At 42.4% G+C, this 22,576-nt stretch overlaps 3 protein-coding genes and 3 non-coding genes across 10 annotated transcripts in view; 5 read left to right on the forward strand and 1 right to left on the reverse strand.

Moving 5' to 3' along the window:
- Positions 1-7,857, forward strand: part of LOC132856724 (casein kinase I-like) — a 37,361-nt gene extending 29,504 nt beyond the window's left edge. The window contains exons 11-13 of one of the 2 annotated variants that reach the window (XM_060886441.1): positions 853-963; positions 3,044-3,150; positions 3,923-7,857. In XM_060886441.1, the coding sequence (XP_060742424.1) occupies positions 853-963; positions 3,044-3,150; positions 3,923-3,977 (273 nt within the window). In that variant the 3' untranslated portion in view covers positions 3,978-7,857. The remainder of the gene's footprint in view (positions 1-852; positions 964-3,043; positions 3,151-3,922) is intronic. The other variant, XM_060886440.1, reaches the window with a different exon arrangement.
- A 2,433-nt stretch (positions 7,858-10,290) lies between these two features.
- On the forward strand, positions 10,291-15,085 carry zgc:114188 (40S ribosomal protein S17-like). The gene is made up of 5 exons (XM_060886085.1): positions 10,291-10,447; positions 11,281-11,432; positions 11,980-12,085; positions 13,931-13,996; positions 14,964-15,085. The coding sequence occupies exons 1-5, from the start codon at positions 10,445-10,447 to the stop codon at positions 15,039-15,041; spliced, it is 405 nt and encodes a 134-aa protein (XP_060742068.1). The 5' UTR covers positions 10,291-10,444; the 3' UTR covers positions 15,042-15,085.
- Positions 11,478-11,603, forward strand: LOC132857590 (small nucleolar RNA SNORA71). Its single transcript, XR_009649584.1, has one exon. It is a non-coding gene; the product is annotated as a small nucleolar RNA SNORA71 (small nucleolar RNA).
- Positions 13,551-13,677, forward strand: LOC132857587 (small nucleolar RNA SNORA71). Its single transcript, XR_009649582.1, has one exon. It is a non-coding gene; the product is annotated as a small nucleolar RNA SNORA71 (small nucleolar RNA).
- LOC132857589 (small nucleolar RNA SNORA71) lies at positions 14,041-14,168 on the forward strand. The gene has a single exon (XR_009649583.1). It is a non-coding gene; the product is annotated as a small nucleolar RNA SNORA71 (small nucleolar RNA).
- A 554-nt stretch (positions 15,086-15,639) lies between the features above and the next one.
- Positions 15,640-22,576, reverse strand: part of srpk2 (SRSF protein kinase 2) — a 57,107-nt gene continuing 50,170 nt past the window's right edge. For 2 of the 4 annotated variants that reach the window (XM_060886082.1, XM_060886083.1), the window contains 4 exons: positions 22,386-22,493; positions 21,571-21,640; positions 20,070-20,162; positions 15,640-18,010 (listed from right to left, as the gene is read on the reverse strand). In XM_060886082.1, the coding sequence (XP_060742065.1) occupies positions 17,826-18,010; positions 20,070-20,162; positions 21,571-21,640; positions 22,386-22,493 (456 nt within the window). In that variant the 3' untranslated portion in view covers positions 15,640-17,825. Of the gene's footprint in view, positions 18,011-20,069; positions 20,163-20,475; positions 20,569-21,570; positions 21,641-22,385; positions 22,494-22,576 lie in introns of all 4 variants that reach the window. The other 2 variants (XM_060886081.1, XM_060886084.1) reach the window with 2 other exon arrangements.

Raw genomic sequence — 22,576 nt, forward strand, 5'->3', positions numbered from 1 at the left:
ATAGACTGCTATAGCCTTGGAAAACACTACAAGAACACACGGATGGGTAATGTGCTGTTTTGGACTGATTTTAAGGGGACAGCATCACTGGAGCAGTTCTTGTTTATTTGGCTGAAAGGAGAGATGAATCATGCTGAATATTAGCTGCTTACATAATCCTACTTATTTGGAAAGTGCTCTTGAGCTCTCTTGCAGGCGGTCCAGACACATGCCACTAGCTTATGCCTTTTCTGTTCTTTTCAAGTCAGTTGGAGTTATTTTAACTTTTCTGCTTGTGTGTGTGTGTGTGTGTGTGTGTGTGTGTGTGTGTGTGTGTTGCTCTTCATTCTCATGACTACATTGCTTCTTGCGTCACATTCACATGTCTAACACTTCTCTGTCCTGCTGCTGTCCTCCGTATCTGTTTGTTTTGTGCTGTGTATGTACTATGCATGGCCACCTGCATCTCTCTCTCTCTCTCTCTCTCTCTCTCTCTCTCTCACTTCTTTATCTTTCTCTCTCTGTCTCTCTTCTTTATCTCTCTCTCTCTTTCACTCTCTGTCTCTCTTCATCTTTCTTTCTCTCTCTCTCTTTCTCTCTCTGTCTCTCTTCTTTATCTCTCTCTCTCTCTCTTCTTTATCTCTCTCTCTTTTCTTTCTCTGTTCTGTCTCTGTCTCTCTCTCTCTCTCTTTCTCTCTGTCTCTCTCTCTCTGTGTCTTTCTCTCTCTTCTGTTTTTCTCTCTTCTTTATCTTTCTCTCTCTCTTTCTCTCTCTTCTTTCACTTTCTCTCTGTCTCTCTCTTTTTCTTCCTGCCTTTCTTTCTCCCTCCTTCCTTCCTTCCTTCTTCCCGTCTTGGTGCTTTGTGGGGTGCAGACGGTCAGCTCGGAGCACAGGGGCGCATGGGACACGCAGCCTCATCGGCACACCAACCTGTCTTACCTGAGCTCATATATGGCTTCTGACCGGCATGGTGGCTCTGCACAGGTAAAGCGAGGATCTGCACGCACCGGCCCTCACCTCGTCTCTGCCACACCACAGAGCTAAAGCATCGCTGCTTATTTTCTTTCATTTCTCCCCCTTTCCTTGCAACTAGCTGAGCAGTAGCCTCATTTGTTAGACTTCTCATGAACATACAGCTGTGTTATTCATGAGAGGACTCGCATGGGGTGCAAAAATATATGCTGAACATCTCATTTCCAAAGCAAAATAATCTGTAAAAATAATAAACTGATTCTTAAAAGTTAAGAATATGTTGTTTATATCTGATGGTGTGGTTTATGATTATTCCGTAAGGTGAGCAGATCTTAATGTAAAGCCTCTTTGTCAGTTAATTCAGATATCAGTAGTGGATTAAGTCATGGACACTATAGCGGAAGACGTTTGTGGACACCGGACCTTCACCACCATGTGTTTGTTCAACATCCCACTCCAGATTTATTCTCCTTTTGCCGTTATAATTCGCTCCACTCGTCTGGAAAGACTTTCCACTAGATGTTGGAGTGTTTCTGTGGGGATTTTTTCAGCTACGAGAGCATTAGTGAGATCAGACACTGATGTTAGACGAGAAGGTCTGGGGTGCAGTCAATGCTCCAGTTCATCTCAAAGGTGTTCAGTGGGGTTGGGGTCAGGACTCACTCTATTCCTGGCAGACCTTGACTTCATGGAGCTTTGTGCACATGGGCATTGTCATGCTGGGTCATGAGGTCTGGGCCTCTTGGTTCCAGTGAACTGTAATGGTAACGCTATAGCATACAGATCCTCTACATGCCTGATCCTATATGATTGTGTGCTTCTAAGTTTGTGGTAACATTTTGAGGAAAATCTACACATGGGTGAGATGTTCTGGTGTCCACAAACACGTGGATATATTATCACTCTGTGTAATTACTCGGTTATAGACAAAAGATTCAAAAAGTCCAAATTAGTGCCTCATTATAGATGTACAGATAGGTGTCGAGTGAGCGTACTGGTATACGGCAGCATCTCCACGGTAACGTAAACGACGCGCGTGGAGCTAGTGATGGACAAGAGCTTCCATACTGCTTTTATTTTTATATTCATGACTCACCGTGTGGTGCGTCGGTGTATATCGTATATATTTCTAGAGGAACTAAAATAGTACATCGAAAATTCTGTCTAGATCCATAGTTATACTCAAGGTCAAAGATCTGAAGTAGGCAAGAAAAGTTCTAGTTTCTGGGGTAAATTCTGATGGGATTTGGTAGACTGAATACAGTCGTGCCCAAATCAAGTAAAAAAAAAAAAGAAGAAATAGAGAAGATCAGAGTCATTCTGATTTAGGGCTGGGCGATACGGCTGAAAACCGTATCACGATATCAGTGATTCGTATCGGTCGATATCGATAATTATTGACATTTTTTATGACCCATTTAAAATAAGGACCAGGAGAAAAATCTATTACATTTAAACATTTTTATTTTAAACTTAACCTTCCTCTGATCGTAATCCCCTCAGTTATTAAGACAGAAACGTCAACAAGCAGGAAAACTCAAATAATTATAATGTAAACATAAGTCTAAAAAACTGCCGTACTAACGAGCTGACTTTTCCTCGCTCGCTGCGGCTCATTTTCTGCTCATCAGTCGCCGGTTACTGAAGTGGAATCCAGCAGACCGGCACGAGACGACGATATGTCCTAACCAAACGTGATACTGTTACATGATTGGCTGTTAGTGTGTCACTCCCTACGTTTCTAGGTTACCAGAGAGCGAGCGCCTTTGTTAATGCAACCAAACTTGCTTCGCGACCTCTGTTTTCTTCCGACGAAGAATAAAAAAAATCGAACGTTTTATCGAACACATTTTTTATTGATATCGATCACGTGTCTATCGCGATACATATCGTTATCGTTTTATCGCCCAGCCCTATTCTGATTAATTATGGGCCAACCCTTAATGCAGACCTTAAAAGTGAGATTATAAAAGAAAAGGAACACTCGGCATGGATGAAACGGTGATACATATTTTCATCAATTTTCAAGACAAAAAGAAATCCTTCATATACACGTGAACTACTTTCTGATTGGACACAATCTGTGTTGCAGGTGATCAGCTCAACCAACGGGGAGCTGAACGCAGACGACCCTCTGGTAGCCCATTCCAACGCACCCATAACAACGCAGGCAGAAGTGGACGTGGTGGACGAAGCCAAGTACGTTTGATTTCCCCTCCTCTGCTGTGTCTGTGCTCCGTCGTCTTCTTGCCTTCTCGCTGTGAGGTCTTTGACCTCGCAGTCTTCCCGTCTTGATCTGGCAGGGTCTTTGCTGATTCTCTATTGCACCACCACATTTTTGTCATCTATTTGTCCCTCGTGCTCTTGCCTTGTTGTGTGCCGTGTGTATGTGTATTGCATTTCCTATCGACCTTGACATGTCGCATGTATTTTCACTTCACCTGTTTTGTGTGTACAGTATTAATCTCTATCTCTCTCTCTACGCTTTCTGTAGCTGCGTGAAAATGCTCAACTTGTGGTGAGTCTCCCTTTCCACGTACTCATCCCAATTCAGGGACGGGCACACAGGGGGAACGCTAGCACTGAACTAGACAGCTAACGATTAACGTAATACATTAGTATCAAACTGGCTGGACAGGGTATCTTGTCTCTCACTAGCTAACTTTAACATATCATAGTATCGTTCGGTCTTGAGTTACTTCTCCGTATTAGTTACGATAGAAGCAGCAGGCCGGAAGACGCCGTGTGTCTTTCTCAGCAGCACGTCATCTATACGTTCTCTTACTAACGGCCGTGTCGTCGTCGTCTCGTGCTTTGCATATATTTTGTGTGTGTTTTACTTTGTGTGGTTCACGTGACGACCTTCACAAACCCGCTAATCGCTTTTCTTGCGAATCGCAGTAGACACGGCGGCGTGACCTTGACGCTTAGTTTTGACAAAAGTTTTGATCTCTTTTTCTCCCCCCTGCAGGTGCTGCTGCTTCTTCAAGCGTAAAAGGAAGAAGAGTTCCCCGAGGCACAAATGAGCCAAATTCCTCTTCTCCTTACTGTCACTGCACTGTTGACGTGAGCCTCCGTACGGAGACGCGTTTACAGCCGGACATTTTCGAGGCCGATACATACAGTACATACGGTGGCCCTGCAAAGAAAGTTAAGCTTCTTAACAGTCCAGAGGCACCTGGACAGGACTTTCTCCCGTTTGCACTCTTTTAATTTGCCTTTTCATCCTGATATTCCTTTATTTAAGTATTTTAATGTTTTTCCGGATGTCTGTCCCTATGAGGAGCCGGTCGGTAGACGACAGTCATGCTGCATTTCTTCCTGAATGGTTGTATTTTTTGCTACGGACATTTTAACTTTTTCCCCAAATGTTCAACCATTTCAAGGACCTTTTCTTGCTCTTGCGCTTGACCCGTTTATTGTTTGTTTGTCTTTGGTTTCATTTGGTCTATCCCCCCTCCCCTCCATGCTTTTGGACAGAGAGGAATATATCGCCCGGTGGTACCTGGACTCGATAGCACAGCTTACTTCCACTTCGCCACAGTTTTCTTCAACAGATTCTGTGCAGTTTGATTATAAATGTCCATTTACTGTATGCATCCTGTCTTACTTCCACCCATAAACACATAAGCATTGTGTCATCACAAAATAACTCATTTAATGCAAAGTTCAAATCTCCATAATCACAAAAAAACCGGCACATCGAAACGAATGTGTTTACGCTGGAGACAAATATTATTGCATGTAAAAGTGCAATGCATACCGTAGGTCAGTATGTATACTGTAGGTCAGTATGTATACTGTAGGTCAGTATGTATACTGTTGGTCAGTATGTATACTGTTGGTCAGTATGTATACTGTAGGTCAGTATGGATACTGTAGGTCAGTATGTATACTGTTGGTCAGTATGTATACTGTAGGTCAGTATGTATACATACGCCTATGATTCTCTAAAGGGGTTTTACATAGATAGATGACTGGCTTGTCAAGGATTTTGTCCCCTTAGACCAAAACCTAAAAAAAAAAAAAAAAAACTTTACTCGATATATTGACATATTTATCCTGAAGGTATTTGTGGCATGTAAAATGTTTGATTGATTAGGTAACCAAAAGCCATATTTCATGGAACTGTGTATTTAATCGTATTGTAGTTTGCATGATCCAATCCGTGGCTTCTCTTAATGCAGTTACATCATCAGGGGTGTAAAAGGAGAAAGCCCAAATAAATCAGTACCACTCACTTTAGCTTCAGCTTGCAGACCACGTGTGCTATGTGCTGTTATATAGAAACTTTCAGCTTGGAATGTGCAATACACCATTCCCAAAGTCTTAAAGCTTAGAATCCTCGATTACCATCATTTCTTTCCAATTTTTTTCTTGTGTGTGTGTCATAATTTTCAAATTATGGAAGCTACAGTATATAGAAGACACTTCCCTACAGATGAGGCCAACAGATTTAATTTTCCAGTTTTGTATAGTTTACGTACGCTGTATTCTGTAACACGCGGGTTTGTGCGGTATAGAGGAAGGTATCGCTGTCTCACCTCGTCACGTGTCTTCTCTCGCGTCCCCTGCTGACGATGCTGTCCGACGCCTCGAGTACAGAGCTGCAGTCGCACTATCCGGATCATTAGGTTTATTATACCTGGGTTATATGATGACGTTAGAAGACTGGACTAGCTCCTGTATGAATGCTGAGACGGACTGCAAGCCTGTCATAACTTGACCTGTTGATTTATCTGCAATTAATGATACCGATTCATTCTTCGATGTAAAGAGCGTTTGTCTTAATGCGCGTGATGCTGCAGAGATGTTGGGTGTTAAGTAAACAGTGTTCAAGTTCAATGCACCTTGACATACTCAAGTGTTGAAGAGAAAGCTGTAATGCACCGTGTTTTGGACTTAATACATCTACTGTTTTTTTTATTTAATTGTGTTCTATTTCTGCTTTAGTCCTCAAGCTAGCTTTTGTTCGGGTGAAAGTTGCTTCATGTGTAGTCTAATACGCAGCTGCCTGTCTATAGCATTACTTCAACTGGACTTTTGTACTATAATTTTTTTTTTTTTTTTTTTTAATGTTTGGTTTTTGTTTTTGAATATCGTGGATTAATAATTGCGGCTTAAAGGATGGACTTTTCTCAGATTTTGCCTTGAAACAAAATGAATTTATTTTCTATTTAATGATCCATGCCTCAAACGGGAAATTGGATGGTGTGTTTCTGTGCATTTACAGTTCTTATGAGTGTATGTGTTCACTTTATATGTAATTTTACTGATTGTGAATATTTTTATTTCATTTATTTGGAGAACACTAAGGTCTCCACAGCACCTCCTGGTGGGGTGAATGGTGAATGATTGGATCTGTGCTTTTCTCCTAAATTAGCCATATGTGGTGTGTGTGTGTGTGTGTGTGTGTGTGTGTGTATATATATATATATAAAATGTTTATTTGTGTAGAATCATTTAAGACATAAGTTGTTTTGTTTGGACACTGACTGAACCGGTGTTAAAATCATCGTATTAGCTGGACGTCATCATACAGAATCTTTGTCTAGGTGACGCAGGACCGGATTTCCACCGTGTGCGTTTATTTTTTTGAATGGTTATGAATGGTCATGAATGGTTAATACTGAAACTGATCATGCGCTGTTATGTTCACAAGAAGATTATTATTAATGGAAGCTTTTTATCTTTACATTTGACATTAATTTCTGACCTTTCATGAAGCAGATGGATTACAGTAGCGTGAACGGACCTCACATCTGCTTTGAGTCATGAAAACACTGGTTCAAAGGGGCATTGTGGAAAACCTGTATTTCGACCCGTCTTTTCTTTTCTGCACCTGTAGTTCCAGATCCTTCTACATCCGTCATAATTTGTGTCTCGTCGACGTCGATTAGACGCTCGCTTACTTTTTTTTTTTTTTTTTTTTTTTTACTGTTTAATTCCTGAGTGCATTGAGAGTGCGTCGTTCTCACGTACGTACAAACGTGCCCTACAGAAACGAGGGCGTGTTAAAGAGATCATTCCTTATGAGATATTAATTATTATATTAAACTTTCATCTTTCCTCAAAGCTACAGTCTTAAACCGTATAATCTGGTTCACATATTATGCCTTATTACAAAAAAAAAAAAAAAAAAAAGCTCTTTAATGAAACCACAAACGAAACGAGTCTGGATATGATGCGTTTATATCATTGTACCATGTTAAACTTTTGATTTTGTTTTTCTGATTTATCTTGAGGCAAATTTCCTTACTAATCTCCCAGCCATAGATACGATAGAACTGAGACCACACTGAGATCAGTCAGAACCTGTCCACTGTAAATTATGTAAGATATTTCTTTCATTGTTTGATGGTATCATGACGAAAGTCTATTACAGAGACGGGTTTAATTTTATCTCTGGATAAAGCAAGCCTTCGTAGATAAAGGAAAGGAAATTTAACATGAAAGTTATGAGAAAGTAATTCTCACAGACCCTGTTGGTTTTTTTTTTTTCTTCACTGTTTTTGATCTTGTCTTGGTTGGACTACATGCTGTTAATGAGGATTTCTAACGAGAAGCTTTGTTCATGGACAGTGCTATCAGGGCTCGGTGCGTGTCTTGGATAAAGCAAGGCCCAGAAAATGTATAATTAATATTGTGTGTAAAATGTTGAATGTCATTTTCAGATTTTATCCTTATGCTTTAACTGTGCTAAAGGGCTCCAGTTGTGAAGAATCCATTAGTTTTTAAAAATTTTGGGAAGTTTTGTTTCAGACAGACAAAGCAGCCTCTCTGTGTAACGGCCATTAATCAGAGGCACCGATAAACACTTTTTATTCCTTCAACCCAGACGGGAAGCTCAAGTTTGGACCCTTTTTTAATGTAAAATAAAAAGAATTTCTCTCTCTTACCCTTCAATCTGTGTCTGTCACTCTGTGTTTAAGTGTTAAACGAACAAGACTTTGTTCTAAAACATTTCAACTACGTTACATTAGAATCGTCATTCAACTTAATATAAAAATGCTTCTTTTGTCCCCAAAAAACAGTTTGTTTGAACTGCCACATGTAGCCTTAGATGTCAGTTGTTTTCAGACAGCAGTGGAACCCAGGAGTCATTTTAATATGCTTTTCTTCTCATCGTGTTTTGTAAAGAGTAGTGATTTGAGTTACTGTAGACAACCTGTAGGCTTTAAACAATCTGAACCTTTCTCACGATGAACAAACTCACAGAAACTCACTGGCTGTTGCTTTTGTTCAGTTTGAAGATCAGCAGTCGCTGAAAGCTTTATGACTTGTTCTACAATCATCGTGATAATTCGAGATTTTTTTTGTGAGCATTAACTAATGTTCTGTTTGCATTGTGTCATGCGTTGATTGGATGATGATTACATCATGATTCCATGATGATTGCATGATTCAATTCAATTCTAGTTTATTTGTATAGCGCGTTTTACAAGTGACGTCGTCTCAAAGCAGCTTTACAGAACATAAACATAGAACAAAAGGTTCATATAAAGAATAATATAAAGATTAATATAATACAAAATACAAGATTAATATTAGATATATTTAGTTCACAATGTGTTTGTATTTATCCCTAATGAGCAAGTCTGAGGTGACTCAGGTGACTGTGGGGAGGAAAAACTCCCTTAGATGGTAAAGGAAGGAACCTTGAGAGGAACCAGACTCAAAGGGGAACCTCATCCTCATCTGGGTGACACTGGGGGTGTGATTATAAATATACAGTCTGATAAATGTTGTAGTGATGTAAAAGATCACATGGAGTTCACATCTTCTCTTTAGTATCGCAGAGTCTAACTAGAGCTGGTAGATCTCTAGATGCCTCAGGATTCACACAGAGTCGCCCTCGTCTCAGCGGAGGTCCAAAATCTTCGTCGCACGGAAGACGATCGGAGCTGGTACAGTTTCTGGGTGCCTCGGGATGGGTAGAAAGAGAGAAGCAGTGAGGAGGGATTAACATATCTGCTGTTCATAAAAATGTGCAAGTCTCATGTGCCTGTAATAGTGCACAATATTATGGGATGTATTATGTGTACGTCTGACTAAAGAGATGAGTTTTTTATCTACATTTAAACTGGGAAAGTGTGTCTGAGCCCCGAACACTATCAGGAAGACTATTATAAAGTTTAGGAGCTAAATAAGAAAACGCTCTACCACCTTTAGTAGACTTAGATATTCTGGGAACTACCAGAAGTCCTGAGTTTTGTGATCTCAGAGAGCGTGAAGGATTGTAACGTGTTAGAAGACTAGTTAGATACATGGGAGCTAAACCATTAAGAGCCTTGTACGTAAGTAGCAGCAGTTTGTAATCGATTCTAAACTTAACAGGTAGCCAGTGTAGAGATGATAAAATTGGGGTTATATGGTCATACTTTCTTGTCCTAGTGAGAACTCTGGCAGCTGCATTTTGGACTAACTGTAGCCTATTTATTAAAGATGCAGGACAACCACCTAGTAATGCATTACAATAGTCCAGTCTAGAGGTCATGAAAGCGTGAACTAGCTTCTCAGCATCAGATACAGACAGGATGGTTCTCAGCTTGGCCATAACACACACACACACACACACACACACACACACACACACACACACGTGAAAGCGTGAACTAGCTTCTCAGCATCAGATACAGACAGGATGGTTCTCAGCTTGGCCATAACACACACACACACACACACACACACACACACACACACACACATGAAAGCGTGAACTAGCTTCTCAGCATCAGATACAGACAGGATGTTTCTCAGCTTGGCCATAACACACACACACACACACACACACACACACACACACACACACACACACACATGAAAGCGTGAACTAGCTTCTCAGCATCAGATACAGACAGGATGTTTCTCAGCTTGGCCATAACACACACACACACACACACACACACACACACACACACACACACACACACACACATGAAAGCGTGAACTAGCTTCTCAGCATCAGATACAGACAGGATGGTTCTCAGCTTGGCCATAACACACACACACACACACACACACACACACACATGAAAGCGTGAACTAGCTTCTCAGCATCAGATACAGACAGGATGTTTCTCAGCTTGACAATATTTCTAAGGTGAAGAAGGCTGTGTTTGTAATGTGGTGATATGATTTTAAAGACGAGTTACTGTCTAATAAACACCAGGTCTTTCACTGTCGAGCTACTAGTTACAGTGATTGAATGATTACATGATGATTGCATGAATGTGCAGATTTACAGAAGTCTACATGGTGCCTCATTCAGCTCCAAACCGCACCAGGGACAACAGGACAACATCAGGACCGAGTGATCAGTACAGAAAGGTGGATCACAGCCATGTAAACAAACCCTGAACAACTTCTACTCTTCAGTAGGAGCAGAACGTTAGAGTTTCTCCGTAACACAAGGAGGCAGTAGGTTTCCGGCCCGTGCTTTAAACTTCCGGTGGATCTCTTTCTGTCTCTCTTCGGCTAAACCTAATCCAACATGGTGGGTATCTGATATTTTCACTGTCGCTATAATCTGCTTTAATCCTCAGTTTATACGCGTCGCTGAGCGCCGTGAAGTGGCTTATAGTTCAGTTTGTGTGTTTTAGTCTGTAGACGTGTGAAGATTAGACACGTGTGGGGTTTATTTTGGGTCAAATTCGGATGTAATCTGAGGCAGAAGACGTCTGTACCGGCGGTTAGCATTGTGCTAGCGGCTGTTAGCATAATGCTAGCGGCTGTTAGCATAATGCTAGCGGCTGTTAGCATAATGCTAGCGGCTGTTAGCATAATGCTAGCGGCTGTTAGCATAATGCTAGCGGCTGTTAGCATAGTGCTAGCGGCGGTTAGCATTGTGCTAGCGGTGGTTGGAATAGGGCTAGCGGCGGTTAGCATAGTGCTAGCTAACGTTAGTGGAGAAATGAGTCCCAGTCTGTGGTGTTCTCAGTCTTGTAGCTTAATACATGAGTTGTTTTTCGCTGTTTACAGGGTTTTTAATATAAAAACATCCCGGAAAGTCATTCATCAGAGACTTTATTATTTATTTATTATCTAACAGCTTCTTATTTCTGATGCAGGTGAAGTTTCAGGTCAATAAAAATCACCACAGGGTTATTCGGGTTGTCAGCACCTTCAGAAACCCTCTTTTTTTTTTTTTTGTCATCCCTGAGGTGATGTAGGATGTTCATGTACGTGACAGCAGATAGGCTGGAGATTTAGTTTAGTTTGCTTCTTGGATCGTGATACAAACACACAGATGGTGGATGTTTGCTCAGGTCAGGTTCCTGTGGATAAGTCGTGTTTCCGTCATTCACCTTTTCGCTCTTCTACCCAAAGGGCCGTGTCAGGACAAAGACGGTGAAAAAGGCTGCTCGGGTCATCATAGAGAAGTACTACACCCGCCTGGGCAACGACTTCCACACCAACAAGCGTGTGTGTGAAGAGATTGCCATCATCCCCAGTAAGAAGCTCTGCAACAAGATCGCCGGGTAAGAGACCGAACCGCTCGTGATGAGCGTCACCGCGCTGCGGGACCCTGTATCGAAAGTGACCGTGGTTTCTGGTTGCCAGGTCATCGATAATACAGGGAGAGAAACCTGAAAGTCTTTCCCGTGTTTGCTCGACAACGTGTTCTTGACAAACCCTGTTTCTTTCACACACGCTTTACTCCAGAAGCAGATTCTCAACTGTGTTTATTTATCACACACTGGGTTGCCTTTAACCGTGAAATAAATTCCGAAGGCTATCAAATAAACAAGTGCGTCTGAATTAAACCTGTTATTTATTTATTTTGAAGCGGAAGCTTTAAACTCTACTCGACTGACCATAAACACTTCCAGCCAGTGGAACGTTTTGACATCAGACAGTCGGTCTAAGGAGACGAGACGTTTTGCTCCTGGATCTGTAATAAGTTAGATGTCAGTTTAGCGTTATATAAAAGTGCACGTCTAACTCTCACAGGAGCGACGTGCATTGCCCTTTTTTTATCTATCCTTTTAAAGAGAAAGCATGAAATAATGTGTTGTGTCTTGGCAGGTATGTGACCCATCTGATGAAGCGTATCCAGAGAGGTCCAGTCAGAGGCATCTCCATCAAGCTCCAGGAAGAGGAGCGTGAGAGGAGGGACAACTATGTCCCAGAGGTACTGTTTAATGTACTCTGTTTACACACGTCTTGTACGCGGATCGTGTTTTTACAGGATTACAGGATAGTAATTTGTAGTCAAATTCATCACAGACGAGACTCTGAAATTGCATTTTTATAAGTTCAGAATTCTCATTAAAGCACAACATTTTTCAGGATTTCTTGTTTCATTATGAATATCACTGCATCATCAAAAGGTGCGAGCAATTTTGATGTTCATGTACCACTGCTCTGTGCAGCTGAGGTGCCGAATGTGGCTCGGAAAGACAGACCGATTCACACAGACCATTTTTATTTGATGAAAGGTTCGGAGCTTTCTCTTGCCTGGTTGGAGAACAAGGTTCTGGAGCTTTCTCCTGCCTGGTGGACTGTCTAATGCATGGGATTTTTCTCTCTGCATACGGTTGATGGGCCTCAAAGCTTTGTTTTTGCTCCTTGGAAATAATTTATATAATTTAAAAACAATTGTCTATAAATTTTTAGGGTTTAAGGTCTTTCTCCTTTGGTTTGTATGACTGGGAAGAGTAATAACTTCAGGTGGTCCCTGTGTGACGTTTGCCAAAATGAGTGTTTTTGCCCCTAAAGGTTTGTCTAACTATGGGGGGTTACGGTGGCTTAGTGGTTAGCACGTTTGCCTCACACCTCCAGGGTTGGGGGTTCGATTCCCACCTCCACCTTGTGTGTGTGGAGTTTGCATGTTCTCCCCGTGCCTCGGGGGTTTCCTCCGGGTACTCCGGTTTCCTCCCCCGGTCCAAAGACATGCATGGTAGGTTGATTGTCGTCTCTGGAAAATTGTCCGTAGTGTGTGAGTGCGTGAGTGAATGAGTGTGTGTGTTCCCTGTGATGAGTTGGCACTCCGTCCAGGGTGTATCCTGCCTTGATGCCCGATGACGCCTGAGATAGGCACAGGCTCCCCGTGACCCGAGGTAGTTCGGATAAGCGGTAGAAGATGAGTGAGTAAGATGAGGGTTTGTCTAACTTTCCTCTGCTGTCTGTACCACATGATGCATTCAGTGTTCTGATCTAATTTCTGCACTTCTGTAACTTCTGCCTGATCTTATTCTCCAGATATTCATGAGAGCTCAAGAATCTATATTCATTTAAAGGTTAGGAGAAGCGTATTTGAATGTGAGGAGATCCTTTTTAATAGCATTTTTCCACTGCAGAGCTATGTACCTGTCTGGTAACGCACATGGTGGTGGTGTAACATGGAGACGTTCTCTGCCACGTTCTGGATGAAATGTTGTTTATTTGCAATCCTGAGGTGCCTGAATTTGTGTCCAACGTCGATTAAGACGTTACTGAAAATGTCTGATGGGCAGATTTGGATTTCAGGTTACATGTAAATTCAGGCGTGACAGATTTCAGTGTTAGGAGACTGCTGATCGGATCTCCGCAGGTGTTTAGAGCAGTTAATACCAGATTAAAACTGCAACTGTGCAATAATTTTCCTCCGATTCCGACCCTGTATCGAAAGTGACCATGGTCTCTGGTTGCCAGGTCATTGATACTACAGGAAAAGAAACTTGAAAGTCTTTCCCGTGTTTGCAGGACTGCTTCGTTCCTGTTGAACCCTGTGTCTTTCACACACGTTAGTGATGTTTCTCAGTAAAGGTCATGGAGTACTGATGCTCTGCATGATTGTTTTCCCTGCTCCTAACCTACCTGATTCAGCTGATAGTAGGAGAGAGAGATGATGTGCAGGTCCATCAGGAGCAGGGTAGTGTGTGCTATTTTACAGTAAGCTTGTGTGAACGGTTCAGACTGAAGGCCACTGATGGACATGAACATATCTAATAAGCTCACAGGCTTCACTTCATTACTAATGATTTTCTCCCTACAGGTGTCTGCTCTGGACCAGGAGATTATTGAAGTGGACCCTGACACCAAGGAGATGCTCAAGCTTCTGGTACGTTCGATTTCAGATTATCAAAGAAATTGTTCGCTGCGGGACCCTGTATCGAAAGTGACCGTGGTCTCCGGTTGCCAGGTCATCGATACTACAGGAAAATAAACTTTGAAAGTCTTTCCCGTGTTTGCAGGACTGCTACGTTCCTGACGAACCCTGTGTCTTTCAAACAAACGCTCTACACGCCTCTTTCCTCGTCTCAGATATAGTCAGGTCTCATGTCGCATCACATCCAGTCTTATCGCTGACCGGCTTGAGGATTTTCAGACGTTTTTTTGTTTTTTTTTTAGAAGTCGTGTCGGTTGTTGACATCAACGGCTGCTGCTGCACTCAGTTTGATATGTAAAGCACAATTCAGAAGATAAATTCTACAAACCAACGAACAGCGTTAGTTATCCAAACAACGTCTTTAGTTTAGACAGCCGTAATATAGCTCATGAACAGACTCGTTTAACACAAACACGATGAAATCGCACATTATACTAAGTTGTGTGCAGGATGTATCACAAACCCAGCGCTTGTTAAGTACCATGAGAACGAAACGGCACATTAAACTAAACCGTGTATATCTTACATTAGGCACAAGAAATAATAAAGCCTGTTAATTTCCTCTGCAGGGTTCTGTAGCGTTCACAGACCTAAGATAACTCGGTCAGCATTAAACAATCAGATGTGACTTTTCCCCCATTTTTACGATCACGACGGTACACGTGCGGTACGTCGTCTTATCTCTGATCTGTTACGTGACAAAGTCGTGCAGCACGTAGTTGTAGCCTCTGGTAACCTGAGGACAGCTTTTATTAACTGGAGTGCAGCTTCACACAGGAATCAGGAGTCGAGTTCGACACATCTGACTGTTTCTTGGATGCTTTGTTTTTCATAAACATTTACATGTCTGAATTATTAAGTATTTCAGTTTACATCATTTAAATTTGGTGTTCTAACGTGTTCCTTCTCTTCTGTTCAGGATTTCGGCAGTCTGTCCAACCTGCAGGTCACCCAGCCAACGGTCGGCATGAACTTCAAGACTCCTCGTGGAGTTTAGGTGTTTGTAATATATCTCATAATAAAACTGTGGAAAAAAAAAACGGAACTCGAGTCTGTGTGATGGTCGGAATTCAACGGTAACATGAACCGAAGTGACGGAACATCGTATCTAGGTGTTCAGATGGAAGACTTTTTTTAAAAAATCTGGTTCATTTTTTTCTTTCTTTTAATTCTTTAACTAAGCTCAGGTTACTGAGCAGAAGTTCTAACGATGCGGACGTGCCTCGTGCCATACGTTGTTTATAGGAGAGGTCGTCCGGCCTCCGTGTAGGTGGAGCGAGATGTCGACGTGTAAGTGACGATCCGGGTCACAGAGACATGCCGTTACGTTAAAACAAGGCTGAAACAGTAAAATTCTGTCTTGTCTGGCTTTGTAGTTCTCAGTGGACGATGATCTGTGCCTCCCTCCCTGGACTCCTGTGATTCTACACTATAGCACCTATTAGTACAGCAGTGACGTAAGGGTTAGTGACTAGTTTATACCTGCAGTATCTCTGCTCTCGCTGTAATGTATTTTCTAAGCACAGTTTAGTTTAATACAACGGCATCATAGCAAGGTTTAAACTTGAGACCTTGATGACTTCAGGAGAAATAAATGAGCCATTAATATATAATTTTATTAAATCTGTCGATGAAAAACAGACGAGATGTAACCGTGAATGTTGGGAAGAACAGTCAGCATGGCTAAAGTGAGAGATCATGAGCTTTTGGTGCAAAAATTCACTATTATTGCAAAACTGTTTGATCAAACGTGATCAGCATCACACTAGTCCATACAGAGCAGCACTGTTCACTCTAACGACGGGGAAAGAGATGACAACCAAATGTAAAAAATAAAATTGTGAATGGCAATAATAGTAATTATAATTATCATAATTACAAAAAAAATAATAATACAACTCTAAACGGACAAAAACACAATCACCTCAATAATAAGACGATATTCGGTCACCGTCACGACGATCAGAAGTTCTTTTTTTTTTTTAAATATTGTTTTTAAAAATACTTCACCATCTACTTATACTTTTTTTTTTTTATTGCGAAAATAGTTGATGAGATGGAGCAGGAGGGTGGAAGAGGGCCGGCGGTACTGAGCGCGAGCTGTAGCGGGTGGGGTTGTGTGTCCTTTTCTCACTCGCTCTCACACACACATACTTCAGCATACAACTCCGTTCCACGAGGCTCCTCCGTCTCAGCCTTGAGCTGTACTTCTGTTTCGCGGCGGCGATGTCGTCGGTAGGTTTGTTAGAGCGTCCGTTTGCGCTCTTTACACTGATCATAATCCCTGAACAAATGCGACGCAAGCGCAACCTCGGTCATGTCTTTTTTTTTTTTACACCTCGAACAGAACCGGACCGATTTTGGGGCGGTAACCTTATGGTCGCTTGAGGGTGCTGCGGAAAAAAAATAAGTTGACGTTTTTGAATGGAAGAAAGCGTACGTGTGTGTGTGTTAGGAACGGTCGTGGAATGCTTTAGAGAGCGTGTGTTTACAGTACGTGGTTCTCACAAGACCCGTCCATGTCGAATCTTTGACCAGTTTTTCAAAAAGAGCAGAATGAACGAAACAAATGAAGTAAAAGTCTCTCAACACGAGTAAAACGCGCACACTTTTTCTCGCCCTCGGGTTCTCCGTGCTTTCACCAGCTCGGAGAAAAACCACTGAAGTGACATGAAGCAGTCGTTAGACGGCTTTTCTGTTCGTTTCGTACGCTCTACGCCACAGACTGTAGAATCCACAGTGCGTCTTTCTGTGTTTGGAGTCTCCTGTGTGTCTTGGAGGGGCACGAACAGTGGCGTGAAGCCCTGATGGGAGGTGATGGTAGAGGTTTGGGCTTGAAGGAGGGCTGTAAACAGTTCTGTGGCAGAACCTTGGCTCAGGGGGCTCTGTCTCTGTAAGGGGGGGGAACAGAGGCTGAGAGAGAGAGAGGTGTGAGATGGTGGACTAGTTCCATCAGAAAAGGTTATAGCAGTAACACTGACACATACACACACACCGTCATGACGTCAACATACACCATATTCCGTCCTGCAGCTCACAGTGACTACGACGGTTGAGGTTCCTTGATGTGTTTGGAGCAGATTGGAGTTTGAACACTTGAGTACTGAGGCAAGCAAACAGTTCCTTCTTTCTGACTCCGGTTCAAGAACATTTTGGTGTTTTCTTTTTAGCCTGAACTTTAAGGAGACTGATTTGGCTGAAGCCTTTAAATCGTGTGATTGGGGGAATGTGTAGAAATCTGTTTAATGCTTAATCGTTCATTCAGTAGCCACGTTCCACTGGGTGTGAGGCTGGAACACACTCTTGATGGGATACAATTATTCAAATCTGATTATAGCCAATCCACTTAGTGGTGTGAAGGAGGAAACCGGAAAACCAGGAGGAAACCCGTGTGGACACCGGGAGTAAGTGGATCTTCACACAGACAGTCAGGGATTGAACCTGGGGACTCTGAAGCCAAAGGGTAATTAGTTTTACTCCACTGATTTTTTTTCTCGCATATTCCTTCTCATGTTATTTTTTTAGTTAATGCATGTGTAAGAGTGTGTGTGTGTGTGTGTGTGTGTGTGTGTGTAAAACAGAGTGTATATTGAATTAACATTTCTACTCCAGCATGGTCCAGACTTACATTAGTCCACATACACCTTCCTTCCCCTATTCATATTCTCTGTCTCTCTCTCTCTCTCTCTGTCTCTCTGACCTCTTTCTCTCCCCCAGACTGAGAGCAGGGTGCAGTCCTGAAGCCTGCCACTAGGGGAAAAGAGCTAGAGGTGCGAAGGTGCTACGAGTTCAGCCAGGGATGATTGAGGCAGTCTCTTGCAGAGGCGCGTTTTTCTGGAACCATCTCCAGCATGGGCAACAGGAAGTTTGTGAAGTGGACGGCGTCCTCGGCCGACCAGCCGTACTTCTCCACCAGGACGTCGAACAGAGACCACGGCTTGAGTTTAGTGATGTGCCGCAACTCGCCTGCAGAGGGAAGCAGAGAGAAAACTGGGTGGAAAAAATGTATTTGGCAAATCAGCAGCCAAAGAGACTTCACTCATGAAACTGGTGTCTGGAATAATTTCTGTGCAGATGGTCAGCAATCAGCGAACTACACTGAGGACTTCACAACATAACAGCTATAAAGTCTTTATGAGGAAATTTAGGAAGATATTTGTATAAAACTGTTAACTTCTCGTATGTATGGACTAGTTAATACGACTTGTGTGGGTCGAAACGTAACTTTACGGCTGAATGGTGTAGACTGTAAGAATCATTGGGGTCCAAGCACTTTAACCAAATATCGCGTGCCTTATAATTATATTGTATAAATATCTGACTGATCTGTATTAATTATAGAAAACGTCTGTTAAAAACTGAATCACACAAAGTGTTGAAAATTAAATCATTTGAACTGAAAACTTCTCAGATCATAAACATCATAAACCTTCATGCGAAGCCATAAAACCGGGACTCGATCGCTTCGGTTGCTCGGCTGTTTTAGTAAATTAAGCTCAGAGCTATTAGGATTGTTTATGGGACGGTGTCCATGCCGTTCGCCAATAACATGTTCTAATAATTACTGAGTATTGATTCTGCTCAGTTATTTGACACCAATTTTGTGACCAGAAGCCAAAAAATCTTAGGACTGGTTTGCAAACATATATTACAAATGATCATCGGTTTGAGTGGGTGTAGCTAAATGATCCGAAATGTTTCATTCAGAAAAAGGATAAAATTTCACTGAAACGTGACCTTTTCTTTCCAGTTATACGTCTGGTTTGTGAAATAAACAACCAAACCAAGTGTGAACGTCGCCCCCATTGGCCAATATGCATGGCTTACTCATGCGACCCCAGAGGGGTCTGACGTTCACGTTTCCTGACAGTAGGTCAGTGTTAATCGTGCTGGTTGTTTGTTAAGTAATCAGATTACAGATTAACACAGAAATGCTAGGAACCAAATTTCAGCCCAGGTTCCTGTGAGTTCCTGTGAGTTTAGCTCTACCACACTACTGCATGGGAAGCCATGAATTCATGAGTTAAAGGTGCGGTGCACGATGTTTGAAAGCCAATGTTGACATTTGAAATCACCAAAACAAACACGCCCCTAACCCAAATGGGTGTCACCCCTGTTTTGATAGCTCCGCCCACAGATACATACGCAACCCAGGCAACTATTATGGCGGAACCTGCTGGGGCGGCTGGCCGAGGGGATATTTTTATCAGTAAATGAACACAATGAGTAATACTATGGTAATACAAATGTGTTTTTGTAGTACTGTGTGTTGTAGCGTGAAAGGTTTAGCTCCGTTTCACGCCGAAGACGACGTTCGACACCTAGAACCCGAGGCAGAGGTAACGGCAGGTATCCGCCATGTCAGTGTTTCAATCGCTTTCTGCTAATGTCACACATGCGCACTGAACACTCTCTCCACCACATATTGACAAGACACGCCCCTTTATGCTAATGTCACACATGCGCACTGAACACTCTCTCCGCCGCATATTGACAAGACACGCCCCTTTATGCTAATGTCACACATGCGCACTGAACACTCTCTCCGCCGCATATTGACAAGACACGCCCCTTTATGCTAATGTCACACATGCGCACTGAACACTCTCTCCGCCGCATATTGACAAGACACGCCCCTTTATGCTAATGTCACACATGCGCACTGAACACTCTCTCCGCCGCATATTGACAAGACACGCCCCTTTATGCTAATGTCACACATGCGCACTGAACACTCTCTCCGCCGCATATTGACAAGACACGCCCCTTTCTGCTCATTGGCTACACGTTTGTTTTGTTTGTCGGCCCAACTCGGTTTTCTGAAGCATTTCTCAAACGTCGTGCACCTCACCTTTAAAGCTGTGTGAGTAAATCAGACATGTCAACATGTTGTGTCTTTTTTTTTATTCAAACCGGTCACTTAATCAGGCCGATGTTTGATTTTGTATAAGGATAACCGTCTTGTTTTGTTTTCTTACGTTAGGATCTGGTTCCTTGTAGACCTGAAGAGAATGAGCTCTATTACCTTTCTTAGAGAAGAACTCACGGCTGTATTTCCCTGCGGTGACGACTTTACGTGGGACATTCCCCAGCAGCTCCGTAATCAGAGCGATGTGGTCTGACCACCGCACACACACAAGCGCACACACAACAAAACACGCACACAGACATCATTAAAACATGCACACACACTTCTGCAGAAGGACGAGCAGATGCACGGCAGACTAGCTCGAGAACAGACAGACGCTTGACCGTGACTCTGCGCTCAACGTTTATATATTTTGCAGTATCGCATGCTAGTCAGGTCGGATTAAGTCGGATTAAGATTATATCATTCTTAATAGCGGTAAATTTGATGATGATAACGAGGTCTGTCTGTATCGAGTGGGACTGCGCATGTATTCGTCCTCCTCGCACGCTCCTACAGCTACCTCTCCGGTTGAAGAACTCCCGAGAATATTTTCCAGACAGAGCAAAGTGGCGTGGAATACAGCCCAAGAGCTCTATGATGTGGGCTATGTGATCTACAAAGCAGAGGCAGAGGGGAGGAGGGAGGACAGAAGAAGGAAAAGGAGAGAGAGAGAGAGACAGAAAACAGTGCAGGAAGGTGGGTAAGAATGGATGACAGATGTTGAGAGGAGGAGAGGAAGGCAGAGGGAAAGACAGAGTTAGTAATACAGCGATAAAGTACAGCCGTAAACACACTGGAAATGCATACAGACAAAACGTCTTCATGCTCCATGAGGGAAGGAGGGAAGGAGCAAAAAGTAGACGACCTACAGGGTGCAACTGACTGGAATTTAGAGATTGGATCTGATATTGGGAAATAATAATAATAATAATAATAATAATAATAAACAGCTCTGTTTTACTAAATGTCTGCATTTCTTTTGGCTGCAAAACTACACTCAGAAAAGGTGACCGGGGCATTAAAAAAGCAGGATGTACTGTGTGTGTGTGTGTGTGTGTGTGTGTATTTGTGTGTGTGAGTGAGTGTATTTGTGTGTGTGAGTGTGTATTTGTGTGTGTGTGTGTTTGTGTGAGTGAGTGTATTTGTGGGTGTGTTTGTGTGAGTGAGTGTGTATTTGTGTGTGTGTGAGTGTGTATTTGTGTGTGTGAGAGTGTGTATTTGTGTGTGTGAGTGTGTATTTGTGTGTGTGTGTGTGTGTGTGAGTGTATTTGTGTGTGTGTGTGTGTGTGGTTAGACAATCTGTGTGTTTAGAGAAGAGCAAAAAGACAAGACTGAGACATTTAAGTGGGAGAGCTGAAGTCTGAAGAGAGACTGGAGGAGGATGAGATTAGACTGAATGAAGGTTTGTCTAAAGAAAAGAAAAAAGCTGAAGTGAGGAACTTAAAATACAACGATATACACAGTAATATTAGGCCAAACAGATGAGGTTATAATCCGAGATAACAGTAAATATATTACAGCAGTTACAGTCTCGGGTAAAACTATATGAATAAAGCAGAAATTCTCTGAATTGTTAAAGAAATAGAATAAGTGATTAAAAAGAAAAGAGATTAACCTTCGTCACGTGAGTAATCTTCCCCCGAATGCGGCTCAAACAGATAGTCTCCTGTCGCCAGCTCGAACGCCTGAAGGGGGCAGAAACGGGAGCATTGAGCCGCCTGTAACTGGAACACGACCCACGACCGCTACGTACCACAGTCATGTTACTGAACTGCGTAAATACCACATTTAAGTGTTCTCAAAGCAGCCAAGCACAAATACCCCACTTATGGACATCTCGTATTTTTACACATTCATTCCAGTCTACAAAAAAAAACCATGAATGAAAAATAAAAATAAAGAAATCTAACTAATAAACGTATAAAATTACATTACAGTCGTGTAGCGATAAACATTTACTGACTGAATAAATAGTCGAATGTCAGATACACGGCGTGTTCTGGTTAAACACCTCAAACAAATATGAGCAGTAATTACTTACTAATAAACATGTAATTTAGAGTCAGGTTTATAGCCTGAGGACAGCAGACTGAGACTTTCACTTTCAGGGACATGTGAGATTTTTTTCTTGCCAGCTAGTGATTAAGACTCAGTCGTGCGAGAGGCTCGAACGTTTTTCCATGTCGGAAGCGGCCTAATTATGGTAATTCCGAGAAGACTTCACAATGGGGTTTTGTAATCGTTATGTACAAAGTCCAACTGAAAGAGACGATCAGTTATCACTTACTCACTGGACAACTACTGCGATTGACACGAACATATACGAGACCGGACGAATCAGCGATCGGTGTTCGCAGGGTCTCGTGTCCGTGGTCCACTGCGGTCGTGTTGGAACGTAACGAAGGTGTACAGATAAACTCCAGCACCTACCATACAGGCGGTGCTCCAGATGTCTGCAGGAGTGCTGTAACCAGCGCCGATCAGAACCTCGATGGAGCGGTACTGCCGTGTCTGGATGTCTTCTGTGAAGTGTTTGTGCTGAAAACGCAGGAGAATCTGGGATTAACGGCGTCTGAGTCGAACCGGACTATCGACAGGATTAATTAGTCATCTATCAGATC

This window comes from Tachysurus vachellii, chromosome 14, assembly GCF_030014155.1.
Source record: "Tachysurus vachellii isolate PV-2020 chromosome 14, HZAU_Pvac_v1, whole genome shotgun sequence".
NCBI classification, from domain to species: Eukaryota; Metazoa; Chordata; class Actinopteri; order Siluriformes; family Bagridae; genus Tachysurus; species Tachysurus vachellii.